The 24,091-nt window shown below is 58.4% G+C and overlaps 1 protein-coding gene and 1 long non-coding RNA gene across 4 annotated transcripts; one reads left to right on the top strand and one right to left on the bottom strand.

Moving 5' to 3' along the window:
- Positions 1–270: 270 nt before the first annotated feature.
- BCAT2 (branched chain amino acid transaminase 2) lies at positions 271–13,188 on the bottom strand. 3 transcript variants are annotated; one of them, XM_059665937.1, is made up of 11 exons: positions 13,055–13,188; positions 8,797–8,871; positions 8,268–8,471; positions 4,514–4,624; positions 4,315–4,434; positions 4,015–4,178; positions 2,082–2,224; positions 1,850–1,935; positions 1,534–1,674; positions 1,372–1,446; positions 271–679 (listed from the first exon to the last, which is right to left on the bottom strand). In XM_059665937.1, the coding sequence occupies exons 1-11, from the start codon at positions 13,076–13,078 to the stop codon at positions 641–643; spliced, it is 1,182 nt and encodes a 393-aa protein (XP_059521920.1). In that variant the 5' UTR covers positions 13,079–13,188; the 3' UTR covers positions 271–640. The 3 variants fall into 3 exon arrangements, with proteins under 3 accessions (XP_059521920.1, XP_059521921.1, XP_059521918.1); XM_059665938.1 differs by lacking the exon at positions 13,055–13,188 and adding an exon at positions 12,324–12,442; XM_059665935.1 differs by lacking the exon at positions 13,055–13,188 and adding an exon at positions 8,961–8,984.
- LOC132216629 (uncharacterized) lies at positions 9,141–20,317 on the top strand. Its single transcript, XR_009448776.1, has 5 exons — positions 9,141–9,229; positions 10,126–10,256; positions 12,484–13,351; positions 19,334–19,666; positions 20,119–20,317. It is a non-coding gene; the product is annotated as an uncharacterized LOC132216629 (long non-coding RNA).
- The last annotated feature ends 3,774 nt before the right edge of the window (positions 20,318–24,091 follow it).

Below are 24,091 nucleotides of genomic sequence, written 5' to 3'. Positions count from 1 at the left end.
GGGTTCCCTGACATGTGACTATGTGCACCCCCATATTCTCTTCTGCACCCTAAGTGTGGCCCGGTGACTGCATGCGCAGCGGGGCTGTCCCCACCATGGGGATGGGGGTAGAGAGAGGCGCAGGTCAGTGGGGGAGAAGCTCAGTTTGTGATGAAGGAAGAATTTCCCACGTCAGAGAAACCGGGGCATTGGGGGCTCGGATGGAAACTGAACCCGGGTTAGGACCCCGGAGTCCCTGAGCGGTGACATCACTGGAGAGGACAGCCGAAGTCGTGTATTTGGCATTTTATTTCAAAATTCCAGCAAGAAGAAGAAGAAAACGGCAGCACTAGGGAGATCGGCCTGAGAACGGAGAGGTGCGGAGTCCGGGCCAAGGAGCGCCCCGGACCCTCGGCGCGGAGCAGCGGGGAACCGAGTCCCCCCCAGGCCTGAGAGCGGAGCGGGGCGAGGCGCCTGGCCCGGCCCGTATGGCTTTGGGAGTGTCGCGGCCACGAGGGGGCGCCCGAGACCCAGGCGTCCCGGCCGCCGGCCTGTGGTTTCGTATTGCACTTGAGGTTGAGTCATTGGTAGGGAGGTGCGGATCCGGCGGGGCTGGATGCTGCAGGCCGCTGGGTCCGAGGGCGGACGGCCGTCTGCAGCGTCACACCCGGAGCGCCCACTCGTGGGCCGTTGCTCCGTACTGCGGGCAGCAGAGGCCGAGCGTGAGGGAAGCCGCCCTGGGCTCCCCGGGCTGGGGCGTCCCAGGCAGCGCGCGCGCACAGCTGCGCCCCAGGCGCTCCTAGGAAATGCCAGCAAGTGGGGGGGGGGGGGGGGGCGGCAATCATTGCAAAGGTGCGCAGAGGCTCCAGGGAGAGGCAGTTCTGCAGAGGAGCTACGGTACGGCCCCGAGGACCGGGGGAAGGCCTGGGTAGCGCAGCTCTAGGTCCCCCCATGCGCGGCTCACAGCTCCCGGGAAAGGGGGCTCTGGGCGAGCCGCGTGCCAGCTGCGCCCAGAGGTTCGCAGGGAAGATCCCGCGGCCCAGCGAGCGGAAATGCTCCCAGGGGGTTACGAGAGGCAACAGTCCCGGCCACCGCGGGCCCAGAGGCTTGTGGGCGAGAGTCCTCAGGCCAAAGGGACAGCCCGGGGCTCCGGGGGCATCCGCGGGGAGTGAACTTCCCGGCTCGAGGTCCCAGAGGCTCGTGGGAAGGGGATGCCCCCCACGGGAAGGGCACGCGGGGCCCAGGAGGTGTCCTAGGCCACGGGCTGCAGGGCCCCAGGCCAGCGGGAGGGCCCGGTCACCCCCTGGGACTGGGGGGTGGGGGGTGGGGGGCCCCTGGGTGGGAACCTCTGGGGAACCAGCCACCGGCCGCCTCCCAGCCAGTGCGCCTCACCTGGATGGCCTTCAGCTCCTTCTGGAAGCGGAGGATCAGCTCGGGCCCGTGGTCCATGGTGGGAATGTGGAGGTCCTGGAAAGACAGCGCCGTGAGGACGCAGGGCGCACCCCCCCCATCCCCCCACCCCCGGCTCTCCCGCCTCCAGGGCAGCCACCTCACCTGGCCTTGGTACAGGACTCGATGCACAGGGCACACCTGGCAAGCGGTGCCCGAGCCGAAGACTTCCCGGACCCGCCCCTCCTCCAGCGCCCGCAGAAGCTCCTGCATGGTGATCTTCCGCTCCACCACGCGGAACTCACCCTGCGGCCGGAGGCGGTGCCGTGAGCCGGGCGGCAAGGCCTGCCGCTCCCGCCCTAAGGATGGGGGGAAAGGCGGAGGCCCAAGGGGGGGAGACAGACACCCGAGGACCAGAGGAGGGGGACAGAGACAAGCCAGTGTGCCCCCCCCCGCCCCCATGCCCCGGCCCCCGCCTCACCCAGGAGTGAGCCAGGTCCAGCAGGCTCTGCCTCACGACTCCCGGCAGGATGACACCCTCCAGCGGCGGGGTCACCAGCTCCAGCACTGGGTCAGGGGCAAGGATGGGTGTCACCTCACGCCCTCAGGCCCCTCCGTCGCCACCCACCCCAACCCCCGAGACCCGCCCTCTGCTAGGACTGCACCACCCGCCTCCAGCGGGGCTCCCGGGGCTGGGTGGCGGGTGGGCTCACCCCCGTCCTCGTGGGTCCAGTAGACGAAGATGTTCATGGTGCCGACCTCGGTGAGCTGGTGGTCGGGCCCGTACAGCCAGAGGACCTGCTCGCAGCCCTTCTTTTTCGCCTCCTGCTGCACCAACACTGTGGGCCCGTAGTTCCTGGGGGAGGACAGCATGGTCGCCGCGGGCAAGGGACCCAGCCTGCTCCTCCCCGCTCACAGCCCGCCCCTGGCTCCCCGAGACCCAGGACCCAGGATGGGCTGCTGGGGGCCAAGGCTCTAAAGTAGTCCGTCCTCCCTTCTCCAGGTCACGAGTGCATCCCGTTTCCTTTTTTGTTTTTTTCTCTTTTTTTAAAAAAAATATATTTTTATTGATTTCGGAGAGGAAGTAAAGGGGAGAGAGAGAGAGAAACATCAAGGATGAGAGAGAAGCATTGGCCGGCTGCCTCCTGTACGCCCCGACGCAGGATCCAGCCCACAGCCCGGGCCTGTGCCCTGACAGGGAATGGAACCGCGACCTCCTGGTTCATAGGTCGATGCTCAACCGCTGAGCCACACCGGCTGGGCCCTGTTTCCTTTTCTGGGATCACCTTCCTCATCCAACTGCCCAGTGTCCTTCAAAACCCCGTGATGGCACCTGCTCTCGGGGCGTTTCTGAACCTCCAGGCCGGGTTGCAGGCCTCCTCTGCACTCCCCCAATACACCAGCCGCTCAGCGATTTCCCACCTCACTTTGTTTTAACGCCGCCTCTCCCCCAAAGCCCGCCTCACCCATCGCCTGCTCGCAGGCCTCCCACGGCTCCCCATCATGGGGACAAGACCACATGCCCGGGTTGTGGGCTTGGTCCCCAGTGGGGGGCAGGCCGGGGCAGGAGGCAGCCGATCAATGCTGATGTTTCTCTCTCTCCCTCTCCCTTCTTCTCTCTCTAAAATCAGTAAAAAAAAAAAATATATATATATATATATATATATATATATATATATACACACACACATATATATATATATATATTTTTTTTTTTTTTTTTTTTTTTTTTTTTAAAGAAGAAGAAAAAAGATCCCAGCGGCTCAGCCTGGTGGCCAGGCCCGGCCTGCTCTGCACCAGACTTACTTCCTCCGGGACAACTCCCACGACGGCCCCTCCGCCGCCCCCAGCACTTGGGCCCAGATGAGCAGCTGTGCACCAGGGTCTGCACCCGGGACCATCGCCTTCCCACCCTCGGGCTCCCCGAGTCACCGCCTCCTCTGTGAAGACGGGCAATGCCCCTCCCACCCCACCGGAGCACACGCGGCCCTGGACGGGGCCCCCCCCAACTTCTGCGCCCCCAGCTTCACTGGGCACAGGGCCTGCCCCAGCCGGCCTCAGAAGATGTGTGTTTGGAAGGATCCGAGCGAACCCCCAGCTGCGACCACACTCGCTGTCCCAACACCCCCGGACCCCATCCTCCGCCTCCATCCTCCCCTCCCTGCCGGCCCCAACCAAGGCCCTGGTGACAGTCGGACACAGGCAGTCCCCACGCAGGTGATGGGCGCTGCGGCCCAGGGGCCTGGGGAGCTGGGGAGGGGGGAGGGGGGCGAGCCTGGGTGCTCAGGGGAGGCCCCTGGGGGTGAGACCAATGGACTAAGTGGAAACTTTATTGCTGGGGGCTTCCCAAGGGCCAATCCTGGCTTCCTCACTGACACCCCCCCCACACACACACACACCCCGCCCTCACCGCCCTCACCACCGGGGTGCCAATGACGTCACTTCCCCATGTATGGGCAGAGCTGTCCCCAACCATGTGAACCAGGACGGGGAGGGCAATGGACATCCAAGGACACCCCCAAAGCATGGGCGCTACACCCTGAGACTCTTGACTCCCAGTGGACCAGAGGTACAGGAGCAGGGCGGGGCGCGGTGGGGTGGAGAGAAGTGGGGAGCAGCTGGGGGAGGAGGGGCGGGACTACTTACCCGCCCACCTTGTAGTCCCCGACCCCACCCATCCAGGCGCGGATGAATCTCGGGTCGGCCAGGAGGGACACAGGGGTCATGGCGTCTCCGGGGAAGTACGAGCCCACGGGGCAGAGGATGACGTAGAGGAGGGCTCGGGTGGCGCTGGAGACACCCAGCGAGGGCTGCGGGGGGCACAGGGGGCACCAGGACCCCGGGAGTCAGGCCTGCAGCCCCGCCCCTGACCCAGGGGTCCGGGTCCCCAGCCCCCCGCCCCCCACCCTCCCCCCCACCCCGACCCCCAGCCCGGAGCGCGCCCACCTCGTTCCCCAGGAGCACGGGCCGGATGTAGAGGCTGGCGCCCGCGCTGTCGGGGACCCAGTCCTTGTCCACTTCCACGAGGCGGCGGATGCACTCGAGCAGCTCGGCCTTGTCGAAGCTCTGCGCGGGATTCCCACGCGTCAGGGCCCGTGGCCGCCCCGCCCCGCGCCCTCCCCGCCCGCCCCGGGCCCGGCCTCACCGGCAGGCAGAGGCGCAGGGCCGAGCGCAGCATGCGGTCCATGTTGAGCCAGGGCCGGAAGAGGCGCACCTGCCGGTCGCTGCCCTTGAACGCCTTCATGCCCTCGAAGAGCTGCGGGGACAGGGGCGCGGCTCAGACAAATACACCAGCGAAGGGGGGGGGGGGGCTGGGGAGAGGCCGGCCGCTGAGCGCACGCAGGAGGCGACAGAGACCCCGAGGGACGAGACACAGAGACACTCGGGAAAGCAAAAGGGAGACCAGCCCTGGCCGGTGTGGGTCAGCGGATAGAGCGTCGGCCTGTGGACTGAAGGGTCCCAGGTTCAATTCCGGTCAAGGGCATGTACCTGGGTTGCGGGCACATCCCCAGTGGGAGATGTGCAGGAGGCAGCTGGTCGATGTTTCTCTCTCATCGATGTTTCTAACTCTCTATCCCTCTCCCTTCCTCTCTGTAAAAAAATCAATAAAATATATTTAAAAAAAAAAAAAAAAGACGGTGACCAGCCATGCTAACTGGTGAAGCAGGGTGATGGGGGGCGGGGGGGGGGGTGAGGGGACAGGTCCTATGGCTCTACTTTTTTTTTTTTTTAATATATTTTATTGATTTTTTACAGAGAGGAAGGGAGAGGGATAGAGAGTTAGAAACATCGATGAGAGAGAAACATCGATCAGCTGCCTCCTGCACACCTCCTACTGGGGATGTGCCCGCAACCCAGGTACATGCCCTTGACCGGAATCGAACCTGGGACCTTTCAGTCCACAGGCCGACGCTCTATCCACTGAGCCAAACCGGTTTCGGCACTATGGCTCTACTTTTACGTTTGAAGTTTCCCATAATAGAAATACTTTTTAAATACATTTAAAAAACAAAACAGAAAACACGTTGGCCTGGCCAGGTGGCTCAGTCCATTCAAGCATCGTCCTTTACACCAAAGGATTGTGGGTTCGATCCCCGGTCAGGACACAGACCAGAATCAAAGAATCAACCAATGAATGCCTGAATAAGTGGAACAACAAACTGATGTTTCTTTCTCTCTGCCATCAATAAATACATTTTAAAGGCACGATGCCGCCCAGTGAGTGTGACGTGGGCTGCCTTTTGTGTGAAAAGAATGGGAACAAGTACACACATGGGTGTTGCTACCCAGAAAGCAGAGCTCGGGGCGGACTGGGGAGAGGGTTGGGGGCCGCTGCGGGAGGGCAGCTGGGGGGCTGGGGGCTGGGGAGGTATGTTCCCTCTTTCACACTTAGAATCCTGAACTGGGTGAATATATGACCATTTTTTAAAAACACATTTTAATTTAAAAACACTCCAGCCCTAACTGGTTTGGATAGAGCATCGGCCTGCAGACTGAAGGGTCCCGGGTTCGATTCCGGTCAAGGGCACGTGCCTGCGTTGCGGGCTTGATCCCCAGTGGGGGACGTGCAGGAGGCAGCCGATCCATGATTCTCTCTCATCATTGATGTTTCTATCTCTCTCTTTCCCTCTCCCTTCCTCTCTGAAATCAATAAAGATATATTAAAATATATATATATATATAAACACTCCAAATAAAATTTAAAAATTTTAAGTAAGGGGGGGATAAGGACAGAAAGCAGATGTTATATGTATCATTCTGGGTGTGTATTATTACAACAACAACAATAATAATAAAACAACAATACAGGTGGTCCATTTGTTATTCCACACAGGCCCAGTGTGAAGACGACACAGGAAAGGGGTTTTCCCAGGCCCTGGGCTCCTCACGTGCTTTAAACGAGAGGGATCATAGAAAGCCTGTTTTGGTCCTGGCCGGTGCGGCTCAGTGGATTGGGCATCGTGCCATGACAGGTCACTGGTTCTATTCCCGGTCAGGGCACATGCCCGGGTTTCTGGCTTGATCCCTGGTAGGGGGCGTGCAGAAGGCAGCCCATGGATGTTTCACTCTCACATCAGTGTTTCTCTCTCTCTCCCCCTCTCCCTTCCTCTCTCTCTAAAAATCAATTAAAAATCTTAAAAACAAACAAACAACACAAAAGTGTTATGTTTTGTGTGCCGGGGCCTCCAAACCCTTTCCCTCAGCTGCCGGAGTGAGTGCTGGGTCCCCGGCCGGCAGACAGAGAGGCAAATAGACGGTGGTTTCCAGAAAGCACCTCCTTGTGGTCAAAATCCCCCCTGTCCAGCCTTAGCTCCCAACTGCCACCGACGGCGTGCCTCCTCTGCAGAGCTGGCTGGTTCTAGTCAAACGTCCAGAGGGGAGGGGAGAGGGGGGAGAAGCCCTCAAAATTCTTTTTTAAAAAAATATATTTTATTGATTTTTTACAGAGAGGAAGGGAGAGGGATAGAGAGCCAGAAACATCGATGAGAGAGAAACACCGATCAGCTGCCTCCTGCACACCTCCCACTGCAGATGTGCCCGCAACCCAGGTACATGCCCTTGACTGGAATCGAACCCGGGACCTTTCAGTCCGCAGGCCGACGCTCTATCCACTGAGCCAAACCAGCCAGGGCAGCCCTCACAATTCTTTAAAGCATACCTCATGCCACAGAACCATCTCCAAAGGAACAGAAATTACTCAAACTACAGACCAGCGACGAGAGCTGTAATATGTCCATTCAAGTCCCCTCACAGCTAACGTCTCCGCAGGAAGGCCGTGCGCTCAGCCAGAGCTTTAAGTCGCAAGCCAAACGCCCTGGCTCTCTCCTCACAGGCCCTCGCCGGCCCTGCAGAGCCGACCCGCCTCCTGAGTCCCCTATGCTCACAGTCCACGGACCTCCTGGTCCCCCAGCCAAACCGCTGGGCGCCACCCTCAGCCCTCCCCTCTCCCCTCGTCCAGTCTGCAACCCCTCAGGTGCCTCCTGTCCAGGGCCCAGCTCCAGCCCCAGCGCGGGCCTCCTCACCTGGGCCTTTGCCCCAGCCTGGCCTCCAGGCCTCCAGCCTCCTGCTCCACCTCACCCTCCACATGTCCTGAGCGGGGCCTTCCGGTACCCAGCGCTGGCCCTGCTCCGTGCCTGCTCAGCGCCCATGGCTCCCAGCGCCTCGACGCAGTCCCAGCCACTCAGCCTCTCTGTGGCCCTGAGGCCTCCTCGGCCGGTGCCCCGCACTCCCGTCCCACAATTCCCCCAAAGATGCCGGGCTCTTCTTTGCACCGTGTCTCTGTACTGGCTGTCCCCTCTCCCTCCATTACCCCACTTTCTTTCAAGTTAGAGGCAGAACTGGGTCCCTCCTCTGGCTTCCCGCAGTGCGCTGGCCGCCTCCATCAGGGCTCAGGTCGCACTAGCTTGTAACCAAATCGTGGGACTTTTTTTTTTTTTTTTAGTTCTCACTTGAGGATAATTTTCCATGGATTTTTTAGCAAGAGGGGAAGGGAGGGGGAGAGACAGAGAGAGAAAAACATCAATGTGAGGGAGACACATTGAAGGGTTGCCTCTCACATGCGCCCCGACTGGGGCCGGGGATCGAGCCTGCAAGCGAGGTCCATGCCCTTGACCGGAATCGAACCCACCGATGCCCTATCCACTGAGCCAAACTGGCCAGGGGCAAATGGTGGGTTTTCACGGGAAGGAACTGGATCTGCTCATCTTGGGGAACCTCAGCATCAGCCAGCACAGGGCCTGGAACACGGGGAGCCTCAGAGAGCAGACGATGGAGACGCGGAAAGAGGAGACAAGAAGCAGGCCCAGGGAGGTGGACCCGGCAACAGACACAGCGGGAGGGAAGAGATGAGAGAGCAGAGAGCAGAGAGCGATGGGGACAGAGGCCGGCGGCCATGCCACCTGCAGCGAGTAGTGGAGCGCGGAGCAGGCCGGGTGCAGCGTGAGGCTCTGGAAGGGCTGGATTCTGGGGTGGCTCCAGCCCTTCTTCTCGGACCATTCCACCATCAGCATGTGGTCCGTGAAGGTCTTCCCAAACACCAGGGTCTCGTTGGGGTCAGGCTTCTTATGAGGCTTCTGTGTCATTTCCAGCTGCAGGTCCGCAGCCTGAGAAAAGAAAGGGGACCTGGGTATCCTGCAATCGTCCACAACCTGCAAACTAGGGGGTGAAAACTACAACTCCCATGAACCTCTGGGGCTAAGACCCAGACAGAAGAGGGTCCTGTGGCCCCAGAGGCTTCTGGGACGTGCAGTTTCAACTGTTTTCCCACAGCCTGGTGGCAGGCAATCAGGCTGCTAGCCCACTGCTGCCCACCTTGACCTTTGAACCCTGGACCTTTCGGAGATTCCCAGATCCCACCTTCAGCCCCCTCCTGCCTCGGACCCAGCCGTTCAGGCCCCAGCCCCTCTGCCTTGGGATCCTTCCTTTTACCTTGAAGCTGGAGGAGGCATATCTTCTGGGGCCGCCCAGAAGCCAAGGGGCAGTGAGAAGTTTTCGGGCCCAAACCTGGGGGTGGGGACAGAAGGAAGGTGGTGAGGCAGGACAGAGGGAGGGCGGTCCTTTGCTGCCTCCTTCGCTTGGGAGGTCCCCCTGACCTGTTCTTTCCAGGCCCGGGGCTCCCTAACGGGCTGTGTGGCCTGGCCAAGTCTTGCTCTGCCCTGAGCAGCAGGTAGCAGGAGGGGCTCCTGAAGGAGGCCAAGTCCCTCCCTGGCCCTAGGAGGGCCACCCCTAGGAAGAGCTGAATCAGCTCCCATTCCCTCCTCCATGCTGGGCAAAGTCAAACGCAGGCACCTCCCACCCCAGGGAACTTTGGCCCCAGCCCTGAGACCAGTTCAGGCAGAAGACGGCAAGGGAAAGTACACAGGTAAGCGAGGGCTCGCCGGGGGACCCAAATCCCGATAAGAGCGGGGGACCTAAGGTCATGCTCCCCCAGAACCCAGGATCTACCCCCCACCTCCCTCCGACCCAGGAGTCCAGGCCCCCAGCTCCCTCTTCCTTCAGATCCAGGGCCAGGCCCCCAGCCCCAGGCCCTCGACTCCCTCCTCCTTTGGACCCAGGAGTCCAGGCCCCCAGCTTCCTCCTCCCTCAGACTCAGGGGTCCAGGCCCCCAAGCCCCTTCTCCCTCAGACCCAGGGGTCCAGGCCCCCAGCCCCTCCTCCCTCAGACCCAGGAGTTCAGACCTCCAGCCCCTCCTCCCTCAGACCCAGGGGTCCAGGCCCCCAGCCCCTCCTCCCTCAGACCCAGGAGTCCCAGTCCATATTCGTTCAGGGTATTAGACCCACTGAATTCAGATTATTTTTTTTAATATATTTTATTGATTTTTTACAGAGAGGAAGGGAGAGAGATAGAGAGCTAGAAACATCGATGAGAGAGAAACATCGATCAGCTGCCTCCTGCACACCTCCCACTGGGGATGTGCCCGCAACCCAGGTACATGCCCTTGACCGGAATTGAACCTGGGACCCTTCAGTCCGCAGGCCGACGCTCTATCCACTGAGCCAAACCGGTTTCGGCTGAATTCAGATTGCTTGAAGCCCCCAGCCCCACGCTTTGGACACCAGTGATTCCAGTTCCCTTCAGATCCCAGGGCTGAGGGGCAGCCATGCGGACGTGGAGGCCACCCCAGTCAGCCATCGACACTGTCCAGATGAACACGTCCCTGTGGTCCTGCCCGAGGCAGCAGGGAGCGCAGGTCTGGCTGTGCCCAGCAGGGTGGCCTCTGCCCAGTGTCCTTGGGCCTCACAGCGCCTCTTTCTCCAGCCCAGTGGGAAGGCAGCTGGGTCGTGAGGCTCGGGGAGACCACAGCCTCGCCTGCCCCTGCCCCGTGAGCTGGGTGAGCTGACGCCAAGCAATGAGAAGGGATGTGAATGGCGGCCGCGACTGGTCCACAGGTGAGTCATGGGCAGAGGGGGCCGCGGGGCTTCCATGAGGGACAGTCTGGGCTATGAAGTCAGAGGAGTAGCCTGGATGGCGGGGGGGGGGGGGGGGGGGGGGGGGGGGGGCACCGGCTTCTGGCAGGCTCAGGGTGTTGCTCCCACACATGGCCGCTAGGTGGCGATGTGTGGCCGGCATAAGCCTGTGGCCATGCTTCGGTCCAGGAGGGAACAGGACACCCACAGTACGGAGTCTGAACACACAGGGCAGAGGCAGCCCTCAGAGGGCGCAGAAATGGAAAAGAATAAAAGAGAGTAAGAGAGGGAAGCTCAAGAAGAAGAAAAAGAGCCCTGCCCGGTTTGGCTCAGTGGACAGAGCATCGGCCTGCGGACTGAAAGGTCCCAGGTTTGATTCCGGTCAAGGGCACATGCCTGAGTTGCAGGCGCGATCCTCAGTAGGGGGCGTGCAGGAGGCAGCCAATCAATGATTCTCTCTCATCATTGATGTTTCTATCTCTCTCTCCCTCTCCCTTTCTCTCTGAAATCAATAAAAATATTTTTTAAATAAAAAAGGAAAGAAAAGGAGGAGAAAAGGAGACAGAGGGGAACCAAAATGGAAAAAAGAATAAGAGAGTATGAGAAGGGAGAGTGCCCGGCCGGTATGGCTCAGGGGTTAAGCGGTAACCTATGCACCAGGAGGTCAGGGTTCGATTCCCGCTCAGGGCACATGCCCGGGGTTGGGGGCCGATCCCCAGCCCCATAGGGGGCGTGCAGGAGGCAGCTGATCAATGGTTCTCACTGATGTTTCTATCTCCCTCCTCCTTCCTCTCTGAAATAGTAAAAATATATTTTTCTTAAAAAGAGAGGGAGAAATAAAAAATAGTAATAAAATAATTTAAAAATTAAGAAAAGAGAGGGAAGAGCAAGAATGAGAAAAACAGACAGAAATAGAAAACACACTAACAGAAAACAAGACCAAGAGATGCCAAAACAGGTGAGAGAGAGAGAGAGAGAGAGAGAGAGAGAGAGAGAGAGAGAGAGACAAGAGGGGGAGAAACTCAGGGAAAGTAGAGCCTGAGAAATCAGGAAAAATACTGAGTGGAATACAGAGAGGCCACGACAGAGAGAACGAGGAAAAGAGAAATCCATGAAGCCCAGACTTCAGCAACGGAGCACACAGCGAAAGGGAGGCCCTAGAGATGAGGAAGGGCTGCGTGAGAGGGACGGGAAGATGCCACGACCTGGAGAGACACCATCTCCACGACGCTTAGAGACAGACCATCTAGGAGAGAGTGACACACGGGGCAGAAGGACACACCCACGGGGCAGGGAGGGTGCCGGGCGCAGTGTCCCGAGGCGCTGCCACACGGGGAGAAGCGGCCTTCCCCCTCCCAGGACATTCTCTCGGGGCAGGGGTTGCACCTCTGCTCAGAGAAGGTGCCCCACCCTCTGACACCCCAAGCCATAGGGATTGGGCCTAAAGGAGACTCTCGGGTGGTAGATGGGCATTTGGGACAACAAGTGTGAGCGTATGGGGCTGAATTCAGGAATGAGGACGGGCCCTAACCGGTTTGGCTCAGTGGATAGAGCGTGGGCCTGCGGACTGAAGGGTCCCGGGTTCGATTCTGGCCAAGGGCATGCACCTTGGTTGCGGGCACATCCCCAGTAGGGGGTGTGGGGGAGGCAGCTGATGGATGTTTCTAACTCTCTATCCCCTCTCCCTTCTTCTCTGTAAAAAATCAATAAAATATATTTTAAAAAGAAATGAGGAAGGTCAGGGGGGAGGGGCAGCGTGGGCAGCGTGCACAGGGCAGGGCTCTGTAACATCATGCAGCCTCTGGGTGGTCTCCGAACTAGCCCAGCACTGTCTTTCACACGCAGGCCTGCCCCCACGGTCACAGCAGGGCGTCCCCACCGTAGAGCCCAGGACTCCCCCATCCCGGACCAGAACGGGCCTGACAGCCCAAGACTCTGCACAGCCCAGGCCCAGGCTGTCCCTGTCGGTCCCACCACGGTTCCCCAGGGCGCCCAGCCCTAGCCCAGGCCTGTCTCCACCCGCCACTGAGGCTCCCCGGGAGGACACACCTGCCCTGCCCGCCATCCATGCAGCTGGGCTCAGAGACCGGGTCAGGTGCAACGTTAGCAGGAAACAGTCTCCAAGGTTATGCTGTAGCTGGCGGGTGGCAATGGCCCCCCCGCCCCCCTCCTTCCTACACTTGTTACTGTTTCCTTTCCCAAATCACAGGCTTTGCGGAACGCCGCCGGTTAGCATCTTGGCAAGAACGGACTATCTCAGTCTTGCCCGGAGTAGCCCTGTCGCTCTGACAAGGCGCCGCTGCCTCGATTTCCAAGCCAGGTGGGGAGCCCAGATAAGGGGTTCGGGGGGGGGGGCAGCTGCCCACATCTCTCTTAACCTTTAGTTCCAACAAGACCTGACCTGAGGATGAATTCCGCGCCTTCATCCTACCCCCCTCCCCTACAGATCCCGGGAGCCCCTATCCCGCTACCCTCACCCGCTCGCCAGTCCCGTCTCAATCCCCACCCAGCCCCGCGCCTCTCCTGTGACTGTCCCCCCCTCCTTCCCAGACCCCGGTCCCGGTCTCCAGCCCGCCAATGAAGCCCCCCATCGCCCCTAAAGCTCCGCATTCCTTTCCAATGGGGCCCCCTCCTCCTCCTCCTCCTCCTCGGCGCCTCGCAGCGGCCCCCGGGAGCCGGAGGGACGGCGCCCAGCGGGCGGGCTGCGGGCGAGAGGTCCTCCGGGAAGCGCGCCTCCCGCGGGCTCCGCCAGCCCCGAGCGCGGCGCCCCCCGCACCCACCTGCCCCAGCGCGGCTGCCGCCATCGTCGTTGCGGCGGGTAACTGCGCCCGCCCCGCAGAGGACGTCGCGGCCCCGCCCGGTCCACGCCCCCTCCCACCCGGCGCCCATCCTCGCCCGGCGCCCGCGGGGAGCCCGGCCCGCCGCAGCGCGCATGCGCCCCGGGCGCGGGGAGTCGGTCCAAACCCCCCGCCCCGCCCCCACCGGGGTCGGTTGCAGCCGCATCCAGGCTGCTCGCGGGCAAAGATGCATTTCGGTCGCTCCTGCCGCGGAGCGCGAGCGCGGAGGAGCGGCCCGAGGTAAGAGGGGGGAGGCCGGGACCCCCGCGCGTCGCCATCCCTAACTTGGACCCGTGCGCCGTGCAGGTCACGTGGATGAAAAGGCTCCGGGGAGAGGCCTCCGAAGAGGGCGGCGGGCAGGGCCGGGGGCCGGGGGGAGCGGGGGCAGGACCAAGCCCTGTTTGCATATAGTTTTTCTTTCCAGCGAGAACGTGTGTATTCTTTGTAGCTTCTTAGGAGGTAAAGACGCACGCCGTCCGCCGTGCCTCCTTGCAGCCCCCTCCACCGGTGGGGCCGGGAAGTTTCCACTCCCCCAACTTATCAATGAGCCTCTAAGCCTGGGTCCCAGGGCAGGATTTCCTGGTTACGCCCCTTCCTGAGTCTCCCCAACTTCAGGGCCCAGAGGCGGAGGCAGCCCATGGCTCTTGCGTCACTGTGCCGCCCAAACCTCCTGGGGTCAGAGCGCCCCAACTCCTGCATCCAGGTTAGCGTGACCTCGAACTCCGGCCCTGAGCCTCGCTGCCTCCGTGATTCTGCTCTGGGTCATCCTCCCCCTCCCCCCCCCCCCCAAAATGCTGTGCCCCGGCCCTTACAGCCGGGGACCCCGGCGAATTCCGAGCGTTCCTCCCGCCCCGCCACCGCGCCTGCGGCTGCAGGGGTGTGGTGCCCGCCAGGCTGCCCGGCCCCGCCCCTGCCAATCGGAGCTCGCCGCACACCCCCCTGCAGCAGCCAATCCCCGGCGGCCCTGCAGCTCCACCCCCACCCCCACCTGGGGTGCAACCCCCGCCTGGGCCCCGCGCCCCGCGGGGGCAGCCCGGGGTCAGCCCTCCTACGCAGAGGGGCCGCGAGCCCCAGTTTCCTACCCGCCGGTTTCCTCTCCTCCCAAACCAGGAGTCTCAACCCCCAGCCTCCTCTCCCCGCAGATCTGCCTGCTCCGCGGGGCAGCGAGGTCCAAACCCCGTTCCCCTTAGGGCCTAGAACAAAGGGGAGGCCCTTGGCTCCCCTCCCGCGTGATCTCCTAATTAGAACTTAATTTCCTGCCCCCTGCGGACCTCTTAACTGGGCCACTGGCGAAACCGCCCGGCAACTTCTCCCTGGAGCCCCGGGCGAGAGGCTCCTGCCGCAAGGTCTGCTGGGAGTTGCAGTCCCTGGGGTCCAGGCTGCTCCAGGGCTGGGGTAGCGGGGACGGAGACGGGGGGGGGGGGGGGGGGGGGCGGTGTGGCAGGACTCAAAAAGGACGGAAAATAAATGCAACGATGCCCCCCTCCTTCTGGCTGCCCGTTGCTTTTGTGGGGACCTGTGGGGTGTGGATTGGCGCGTTGGTGGAGTTGGGGGTGGCACCCCAGAGGCAGCGCGCAGCAACCTGAACGTGGGAGACGGAGTTTGGAGAGGGAGAGTCCTCGGCAGGGAAGCCCACGCGCAGATGTGGCAAATCAGGAAGGGGTGGCAGGGGCCTCCACGGGGGAGCCCCGCCTGGCCTGGCACCCGCACCCCAGCGCGGCACCCCGGGTCACCAGATCCGGTGCAGAAGCTGCCTTCCGGGTCCAGGGGAGAGATGAGGGTGGAAAGGAGGTCATGAGGAGCCTTCACCTGGAGCCCACGCACCACACCACCTGGCCCTGGCTCCCACGCCCACCTGGGCCATTGCGCCCTCTCAGACTGTGGCTTCCGGGTCAGGTGTTGGGGCTGCCAGCTCCTTCCACGGTGGGGTCCAGATGTTTCCGGGGGAGACCCTGGGGAAGGGAGGAGAGAAGCAGGTGGGTCTGCCGCAGGCACTGCTTCTCGGGCTCACTGCATCTTCCTCCCCCCCTGCACCCCCCAAGCTCTCCGTCCACGGGAGCTGCTCACCAGTTGGCTCCCACCCAGGGCAAGGCCTTGGTCAAAGCTATTAGTGCCCGGGGCAGAAGACAGGGCCCGGGAAAGCTCAGTCCAGGGAAGGCTCCTCCCATGCCCTCTCCTCCCAGCCATGGGGTCCAGCAGGGGCATCCGGTGGGCGGTCCCGCCCTCCCCGCAGGCTACCTCGGCAAGCACCAGGCTCTGCTTCTTGGGAGGCACCTAGTGCATAGCAGCACGTCACGTCACGGGTTTTTCTTCGTGTGTGTTTTGAAGATATTTTAATTGATTTTTAGAGAAAGAGGGAGAGAGAGAGAAACATCAATATGAGAGTGAAACATCAGTCGGCTGCCTCCCGCACACCCCCTACCGGGGATCTAGCCAGAAACCCAGGCATTTGTCCGGACCGGGAATCGAACCGGCAACCTTTTGGTGGACAGGATGGCGCCCCCTGAACCACACCGGCCAGGGGGTCAGGGCGCATCACAGGTTTTTATGCCTCAGGTCTGAGCCCCTAGGGAGGGAAGGACACAGCAGGGTACCCTGATGGCCTACCGTGGTGGCCACATAGAGAACTGCCTGGGACTAGCCAGTTGCCCCCATCAGGCTGGAGATGTTGATGGCACACACACACCCCCTTCCACAGGTGGGGGGAGGGTAAGCCTCCCCGGGCCCTGGATCTCCCCCAGCCCCTGAAACGCACCCCGATGTCTGGGACAATGGCCGTCTCCTTGGCATGCTCACTAGGTGACCTGGGTGCCTCGGAGGGACAGCATCCGACCTCCAGCCCACCTTACACCTTACGTCCTTCCCCCGTCTCTCCCCCACCTCTCTGGGTCCCTGTATCCCTCTCGCTGGGCCTTTGTTTGTTACTCAAACTCCTGTCCATAGCAAGACAGAATCATGCAACACAGCTGCATTGTTTGCAAAAATGGGAGGAAGCTCTGTTATCCGTGGAGGGAAGGACAGTGTCTGAGTTTCAGGGAGAGCTCCGTGGTCAGAATGTGACGGGGAGGCCTTCGTGAAATGCACCTCTATCCCGCCAACTTCTTCCCTAAAACTCCCTGGCTACCTGGAGGTCCCGAAACTAACTCTCTCCCCGCTCTCTCTCTCCCTCGCCCTCCCCCTCTCCCTGCCTTCCTCTCTGTCTCCGTTCTTTCACCAGCCATGACCTTGAAGAAACTCAACTTCTGCTCCTCCCCTTGTTTGCTTTGGGCAGCTGACCTGGCCAGGCAAGCCTGTCCCTGCCACTGCCTATTGGCATGCACAAGCAGCCCCCGCAGGGGTTTGCACTGGCTCCCTCGCAGGGTCACCCACCAGCTCGTTCAGACCTCCTTTACTCTCACAAACAGCCCCCACCGCATTCCCAGTGCTGCGTCTGCATATGCGCCCTGAGCGTGCCAACCTCAGGGCCTTTGCACGGCTGTTCCCTCAGATAGCCACGCGACTCACTCCTAGGTGAACAGCCACCCCTGTGTGGCCGGGACCGAAGGGTTTCGGGGGACATGGGGCCTTCAGCCCACAGTTTCAGTGCTAAAGTGGGACCGTCCTGGGCAAACCTACTCCCTCAGCAACTTCACATCCTCTTCACATGTCACCTTCTCAGTGGGGCCTTTCTTCCCTGCCTGCCCATCCCCTGGGTCCCCATCCGTTCCTGGTTCCTCTCCTCCGTGGCGCCCGTGCCCTTCTGACGTGCCATCTCTATTTGACTTACGTATTTGCTTATTCTCTGTCTCTCCCACCAGAAGGCAAAGATCCGCAAGGGGACCGCTGAGATTCTTATTTTGCTACATCCCCAGTCCTAAGGTGTCTGGCACATAGCAGGTGCTCAATAAATACCTTTAGAATAAGGGAATGGATTCATTGAGGATCTATTCTGTGCCTGGCCCCGGTTTCAGCAGTTTATGCAGGTTAGCTCATTTAGGAACCGAAGGGCGAGTGACATACACAGAGGGTCATGTGACACCTGACCGGCCAAGCAGCCCGAGACCAAAACGATAACCGAGTAAGAATTTCTGACAACTCTGGGATAAGAACCTTAGGATACAGCATGCGTGTGTGGGCCTTGGGGGTGGGTGGAATTCTAATCCTCCAGCCTCTCCCCCAGGAACCCCACCCCCCACCCCCATTCATCTTCTCCTCCCCCTCACTCATCAGCCTGGAAACCCTCCCTCTCTCAGGCTGGGGGGACTCGCCCAGCCCCCACCCCTGGCCCTGCTCCAGCCATATTTCTCTCCTCGATCCAGCTACCTAACTCCCTCCCCACCACCACCCTGCAAGCCTGAGGCCTGTGAGGGCGGAGACACGGTTCATTTGTCGCCCTCTCCCCAGCACCAGGGACACAGCTGCCACCAAGCACTGTTTGTCCCGCGTCCCCTTCCCAGCCTCTCACACATTCCTCGGCCACGTCCTCCCTGCCCCCCTCCCCCAAGGTCACCTAGGAACTACATCAAGGACCTGCTGGACTCATTGGCCTGACCCCCCTCTCTCCCTTCAGCACCCCACCGGGAGCCGGCTTTCCCCGATGCCCTGAGGCCTCGCTCTGGCCAGACTCCGTTTCCTCTAATGTTGGGGGTCCTGGGTCCTTCTCACTCTCCCGGCTCTGCCTGGGGAGCTTTCTTGCTCAGATCCCTTCCATGGCTCCTGAGTGCTCTTCAGATAAAGACCAGGCACCTGGCGTGGCCCTCAAGGCCCCATGTGACCTGCCCCCTCAACCCTTCCCTGGGCCACCCCTTCCCCTCCCCACTCAGCCCCTCAACGGCACCAAACCCTCTCGCTGCCAGGCCTTTGCACTGGCTGTTCCCTCTGCCAGGAACATTCGCACCCACACCTCCGTGCTGCTCCATCCAGGACCCGCCTCCCTCGTATTGGTCTGACTCTCCCTCCCCTCCCCGCCCTTTGGACACCGGATCTGAAGCGCCCCCTTCACCACCCCTCTAGCTAACGCTGCTCGTCATTTGCTTCCTCCAGGAAGCCCACCCTGATCCCCAGAACGAGCCAGGCTCCCTGTCACACATCTCCCAGAACCACACCCGTCTGGCACAAAACACCCCCGTAAGCTCACGTCTGCATTGATTGAATAACGCCTGGCTGCCCCACAGCTATGACTGCCCCAAGGGCAAAGACCATGTGGTGAATCCCTGGCACCTAGAGTACTGCCTGACACCCACCCAGGTCTATGTATCTATATATATAAAAGCCTAAGTGACCGGCTGACCGGCCAGTAGCTATGATGCATAATGACCACCAGGGGGCAGACGCTCAACGCACAGGCATGGAAACATGCAGCGGGCTGATGAATCTCAGAGGAAAGGGAGGAGGGGGAGGACAGGAAGAGATTAACCAAAGATCTTATATGCATACTAGAGGCCCTGTGCACAGATTCGTGCACCGGTGGCGTCCCTCCGCCTGGCCTGCGGGGATTGGGCCAAAACCAGCTCTCCGACATCCCCCAAGGGGTCCCGGATTGCGAGAGGGTGCAGGCCAGGCTGAGGGACCCCAGCGGTGCACAAATCCGTGCACCGGGCCTCTAGTTGATAAATACATAGATGAATGAATGGATAGTTCTCTAAGAACCAACCCAGCTCTGAGAGTCTACGGGGGACACTCCTTTCCTCAAACACCTTCTGCGGATCCTTGCTGCCCATAGGATCTCGTGTCCTTGGGCATAGAGAGACCCCTAATTCCTCCACTGTATTCACTAGCCGAGGGAATCCCCATCTCTGCTTGTGTCAGAATCCACCGGGCAGGCCAACGATGCAGATTTAGGAGGTCTGGGCTCGGGCCCAAGAGTCAACATTTCAGGAGTTTCCAAGGGATGGTGGTGGTGATAACGATGTTGATGGTGATGAAGACTATGATGGTGATGATGGCCATGATGATGGTGAAGATGATGATGACGGTGATGGAAGTGATGATGATGATGGTTATGTCGATGGTGATGATGGTGAAGATGATGATAATAGGGATGGTGGTGGTGATGGTGATGATAATGGTGATAGTGATAATGATAATGGCAGCAACTTGCTCATTTTGACATATCTCCTGGCAACAGGCACAGTTTTTTGTTTTATCTTTTTGCTAATAATTTTAAATGTTTTATTTATTCATTTTTTATTTTTGTTGTTGTTGTGAATCCTCACCTGAGGCTATTTTTCCATTGGTTTTTAGGGAGAGCGGAAGAGAGAGGGAAAGACAGAAACATCCTCACACATCGATGGGTTGCCTCCTGAATGAGCCCTGTCAGGGCCCGGGCTGGGGAGGAGCCTGCAGCCAAGGTGCGTGCCCTTGACCGGACTCGGACCCGGGACTCTGTGGTCCGCAGGCCGATGCTCTACCCACTGAGCCAACCGGCTAGGGCCAGGCACAGATTCAGGTGCCGGGATGGAGGCGTGAACAAGAGACGGGAGTCTTGCCCTCCAGGAAACCAGATGTAATGCGTGGACCGCGTCCGGAGCTTGGCGTGAACAAACCAACTCTAATAAGACATTTGGGGACAATGGGGTGAATTCAGATCGGGCTTGGGTATTCAGTAGCAGTAGCAGTAAAAAACTACCGTTACATTTCTTAGAAGGCCGAATGGCAGTTTTTATGTTTTAAAAAAAAGTCTTAATTTTCATTTTTAACATAAAGTTGAAAGTATTTTAAAATTAAAACCGCCGAAACCGGTTTGGCTCAGTGGATAGAGCGTCGGCCTGCGGACTGAAAGGTCCCAGGTTCGATTCCGGTCAGGGGCATGTACCTGGGTTGCGGGCATATCCCCAGTGGGAGATGTGCAGGAGGCAGCTGATCGATGTTTCTCTCTCATCGATGTTTCTAACTCTCTATCTCTCTCCCTTCCTCTCTGTAAAAAATCAATAAAATATATTTTTTTAAAAAATTCTAATAATCTGAATAGGAAGGTTAGCTAAGACCATGGGGTCAATGTGATGCTCACGGATTGCTCTTGTGTTTAGGAAATGCACTCCCAAGTACTAAGGGATGAATGGACATCAGACCTGCAACTTACTCTCAAGTAGAGAGACGGAAAAGTCACGCCAATGTGGTAAAATATACACAATGGAGAGTCTGGGTATATGGGAGTTCTCTGTACTATTCTGGCAATATATTATAACCTTTAAATTATTTCAAAATAAAAATAAGCTTTGTAATCCACTGGTAGTATTTATGAAATTCTTACTGATGAAATTATATGATGCATGGGTAGGAGATTACAAGAAGCAATGGGTAGGACAAATTTAACTTAGTGCTTGTAATTGCTAAGCTGGAGATGGAGGTGGGGGGTTGGTTCTCTTCTTCTTAGAAGATACTCAGGTGTTTCTGCCCCAGGGCCTTTGCACATGCTTTTCCTAGTGAGTGAAACACTCCGTGCCCTATTTCTCCACTTCCCTTCCTCCCACTCAAGGTCCAGCTCAAATCTCACCTTTTCCCTTTTACTTCTCCCAGGTTTCATTTGCCCAACATGTACCGCAAAGACCTCAAACTGAGGCCCTAGCCAGTTTTCTCAGTGGTTAGAGCAGTGGTTCTCAGCCTTCCTAATGCCGCAACCCTTTTAATACAGTTCCTCATGTTGTGGTGACCCCCAATTTCATTGTTACAAATTGAACATAATTAAAGCATAGTGTTATAAACTTATGAACAATCATAGATGCAGAGGCAGAGCTGCCTCAAACAGATTGTCAAACTGCAGCGGGAAGGCCGGGGAGGGTTGGGGAGCAGGAGGGAGGGGGGTAAGAGATCAACCGAAGGACTTGTATGCATGCATATAAGCATAACCAATGGACATAAGACACTGGGGGGTAGGGGAGGCCAGGGGATTGTCAAGGGCGGGGGGGGGGGGGAAAGGATACATATGTAATAAATACTTTAAGCAATAAAACAATAAAAAATAATAAAAAAAAAAGAAGAAGAAGAAAGCATAGTGATTAATCACAAAAACAATATGTAATTATATATGTGTTTTCCGATGGTCTTAGGCGACCCCTGCGAAAGGGTCGTTCGACCCACAGGTTGAGAACCGCTGGGTTAGAGCGTCAGCCCACGAACTAAAGGATCTCAGGTTCGATTCCAGTTAAGGGCACGTACCTTGACTGCGGGCTTGATCCCCAGCCCTGGTCAGGGCCCATGTGGGAGGCAACCAATCGATGTGTCTCTCTCACATCGATGTCTCTCTCCCTCTGTCTCTCCCCTTCCCTTCGACGCTCTCCAAAAAAAAAAAAAAAATCAATGGAAAAAATACCCTCGGTTGAAGATGAACAAAAAACAAAACAACTGAGGGAGGTGGATTAGCCCTGAGATTCAAACCCGTTCTTCGGGCCTCAGAGCCTGAGCCCTTGGCTGCGCCACCCGCTCCTGTCTGTCCTCCGGGCATCCCTCTGCCTGACACCTGAAATCAGGGCAAAGTGTCCTCTTGCTCAACCTCAGCTGGGAACAGCACTACAGACAACTCAAAGTCTTGCCGCTCTGCGCATGTCCGTGGAACCTGGAGCCGCACAATGAGCGCTGCTGATTCTGGGGTAAGAAGGACTTTTCTGGCCCTACTGGTTTGGCTCAGTGCATAGAGCATCGGCCTGCACACTGAAGGGTCCCGGGTTCGATTCCAGTCAAGGGCACATGCCTGGGTTTCGGGCTTGATCCCCAGTCGGGGCCATGCAGGAGGCAGCCGACCAATAGTTCTCTCTCATAATTGATGTTTCTATCTCTCCCTGGCCAGTGGCCTCTCTGAAATCAATAAGAATAAATATATGTGTATATATATATATAATTTTTTTAAGAACTTTTTTGGCAAGTGGGAATTCGCAAATGTGGAATCTGTGAGTAATGAGAATTGCCTCCCGGCCAGGTGACTCAGTTGATTGAGTGTCATCCAATGCACCAAAAAGGTTGTGGGTTTGATTCCCAGTCAGGGCACATACCTAGGTTTCGGGTTTGATCTCTGGGCGGGGCACGTAAGGGAGATTGATGTTTCTCTTGAGCATCAGTGTTTCTCTCTCTCTCCCCCCTTCCTCTGTCTCTAAAATAAGTAAAAAAATATCCTCGGGTGAGGATTAAAATAATAATAATAATAATAATAATGAGGATTACCTGTATCTGTCTCCTTGTCTATTTCCTTCTATTCACACTCTAGAGCAGTGATGCCGAACCTATGACACGCGTGTCAGAGGTGACACACGAACTCATTTTTTTGGTTGATTTTTCTTCGTTAAATGGCATTTAAATATATAAAATAAATATCAAAAATATAAATCTTCGTTTTACTGTGGTTGCAAATATCAAAAAATTTCTATATGTGACACGGCACCAGAGTTAAGTTAGGGTTTTTCAAAATGCTGACACGCCGAGCTCAAAAGGTTCACCATCACTGGTCTAGAGTGTGAACCCCATGAGGACTGCAATGTTTTGTCTACTGTTTTATGAAATATTTTTATTGCCTGGCCAGTGTGGCTCAGTGGTTGGGCCTCGACCTATGAACCTGGAGCTCACGATTCGACTCCGGGCAAGGGCACATGCCCAGGTTGCGGGCTCGATCCCCAGTGTGGGGCGTTGCAGGAGGCGGCCAATCAATGATTCTCTCTCATCATTGATGTTTCTCTCTCTCTCTCCCTCTCCCTTCTTCTCTGAAATCAATAAAAATATATTAAAAAAAAAAAAAAAAAAAGGAGGACCCACCCAGGAGACACCACCCACCAGCAGAATCTGGGAGGAAAAGACACTGAGCTGAAATCTCCAGGGCCTGAGCAACTTAGCCCAAAGAGGGAAAGGTAGAGGGAACAGCATATGCAAAAGCCTGGAAGAGAATGAAGCGGGAGAGAAATTGGACATAGGGAGGGGGGACAGAAAATACGCTCACCCTCACACCTTCCTCCTGAGTCACTCACAGGGCCCGGCCCCCCAACTCTGCGGGGAGGGAAGGGCTGGGGCCTGGGGCTGCGGGAGGAGGGGCTGAGGCCTGGACCCCTGGGTGCGAGGGAGGAGGGGCTGGGGCTGAGGACTGAGAGACCCTCACTCGCTGTCTTTGTCACAGGTAAGCACGTGGGCCCCCATTCCCACTGAGTGTGGGGAGAGAAAGGTTACCCCAGCACAGACCTTGGTGAGGCCTCTGCTGCCCCCTTGTGGCCACCTGGAGCGGGCCCATCAGCCAACTCGGTGCCCCTGGTGACCCCAGTCTCCTGGTGACCCCCCCCCCCCAGGACAAAAGGCAGAGGCCTGGACACATACTCTCCTTAGCTACTCCAAGTTCCCGCTGGGGTTCCTGAGACCACCCCCACCCCCATCTCTGGCTTCCGGATAAACCCTAAATCTGCAAGAGACATACCCCCCACCAAGCCACCCGTTTTGTAGCCCTAATAACGGAGACCCAGAGAAAGGGAGTGAGGTTTGGGCACCTGCCAAAACCCCGGCTCGCCGTAACCGGTTTGGCTCAGTGGTTGTGGGCACATCCTCAGTAGGAGGTGTGCAGGAGACAGCTGATCGATGTTTCTCTCTCATCGATGTTTCCAACTCTCTATCCCTCTCCCTTCCTCTCTGTAAAATCAATAAAATATATTTTAAAAAAAACAACAAAAAACCCGGCTCCAGGATGGATGCCACTCCCGCGCATTCCTTAGCTTTGCAAATGGGACTCCTCCTTCCCACCTGGTCGCTCCTCTCCCGGAGACCCCCTCCCCGACGGCTCCGATCCGCGCCCCCCGCCCCCCCCCCCAACAAGGACCACCTTCCCGGCATAGCGCGACCCCTGGGCGTCCCGCGTCGGTCAGTCTGTCTCTCCCTCGGTCACATCGGAGCCCCTCCCTCCTCCAGAGTCCGGTGGACGGGGGGAGGGGGGCGGGGAGGAGGGGGGCGTTGCCAGGAACTCCCGATGCCTGGAAGTTCGGCCGCAGACCCCTCGGCCCCCTCCTCCTGCAGCCCTAACAAGTCCGAGGTCCCTGC

This window comes from Myotis daubentonii, chromosome 15, assembly GCF_963259705.1.
Source record: "Myotis daubentonii chromosome 15, mMyoDau2.1, whole genome shotgun sequence".
In the NCBI taxonomy this organism is placed as follows: Eukaryota; Metazoa; Chordata; class Mammalia; order Chiroptera; family Vespertilionidae; genus Myotis; species Myotis daubentonii.
Note: the sequence above shows the minus strand (reverse complement) of the source record. Positions and strands in the feature narration are given on the sequence as shown.

Bases quoted from the DNA above. Each gene is read 5' to 3' on its own strand.
- BCAT2 (XM_059665937.1), bottom strand. From the start codon at position 13,078: ATGGCGGCAGCCGCGCTGGGGCAG. The intron at 2,225-4,014 runs GTAAGTAGTCCC...GTCCTCCCCCAG, and splicing joins GGGGACTACAAGGTGGGCGG to GAACTACGGGCCCACAGTGT. The intron at 1,675-1,849 runs GTGAGGCGGGGG...CTCCGGCCGCAG, and splicing joins TGGACCTGGCTCACTCCTGG to GGTGAGTTCCGCGTGGTGGA.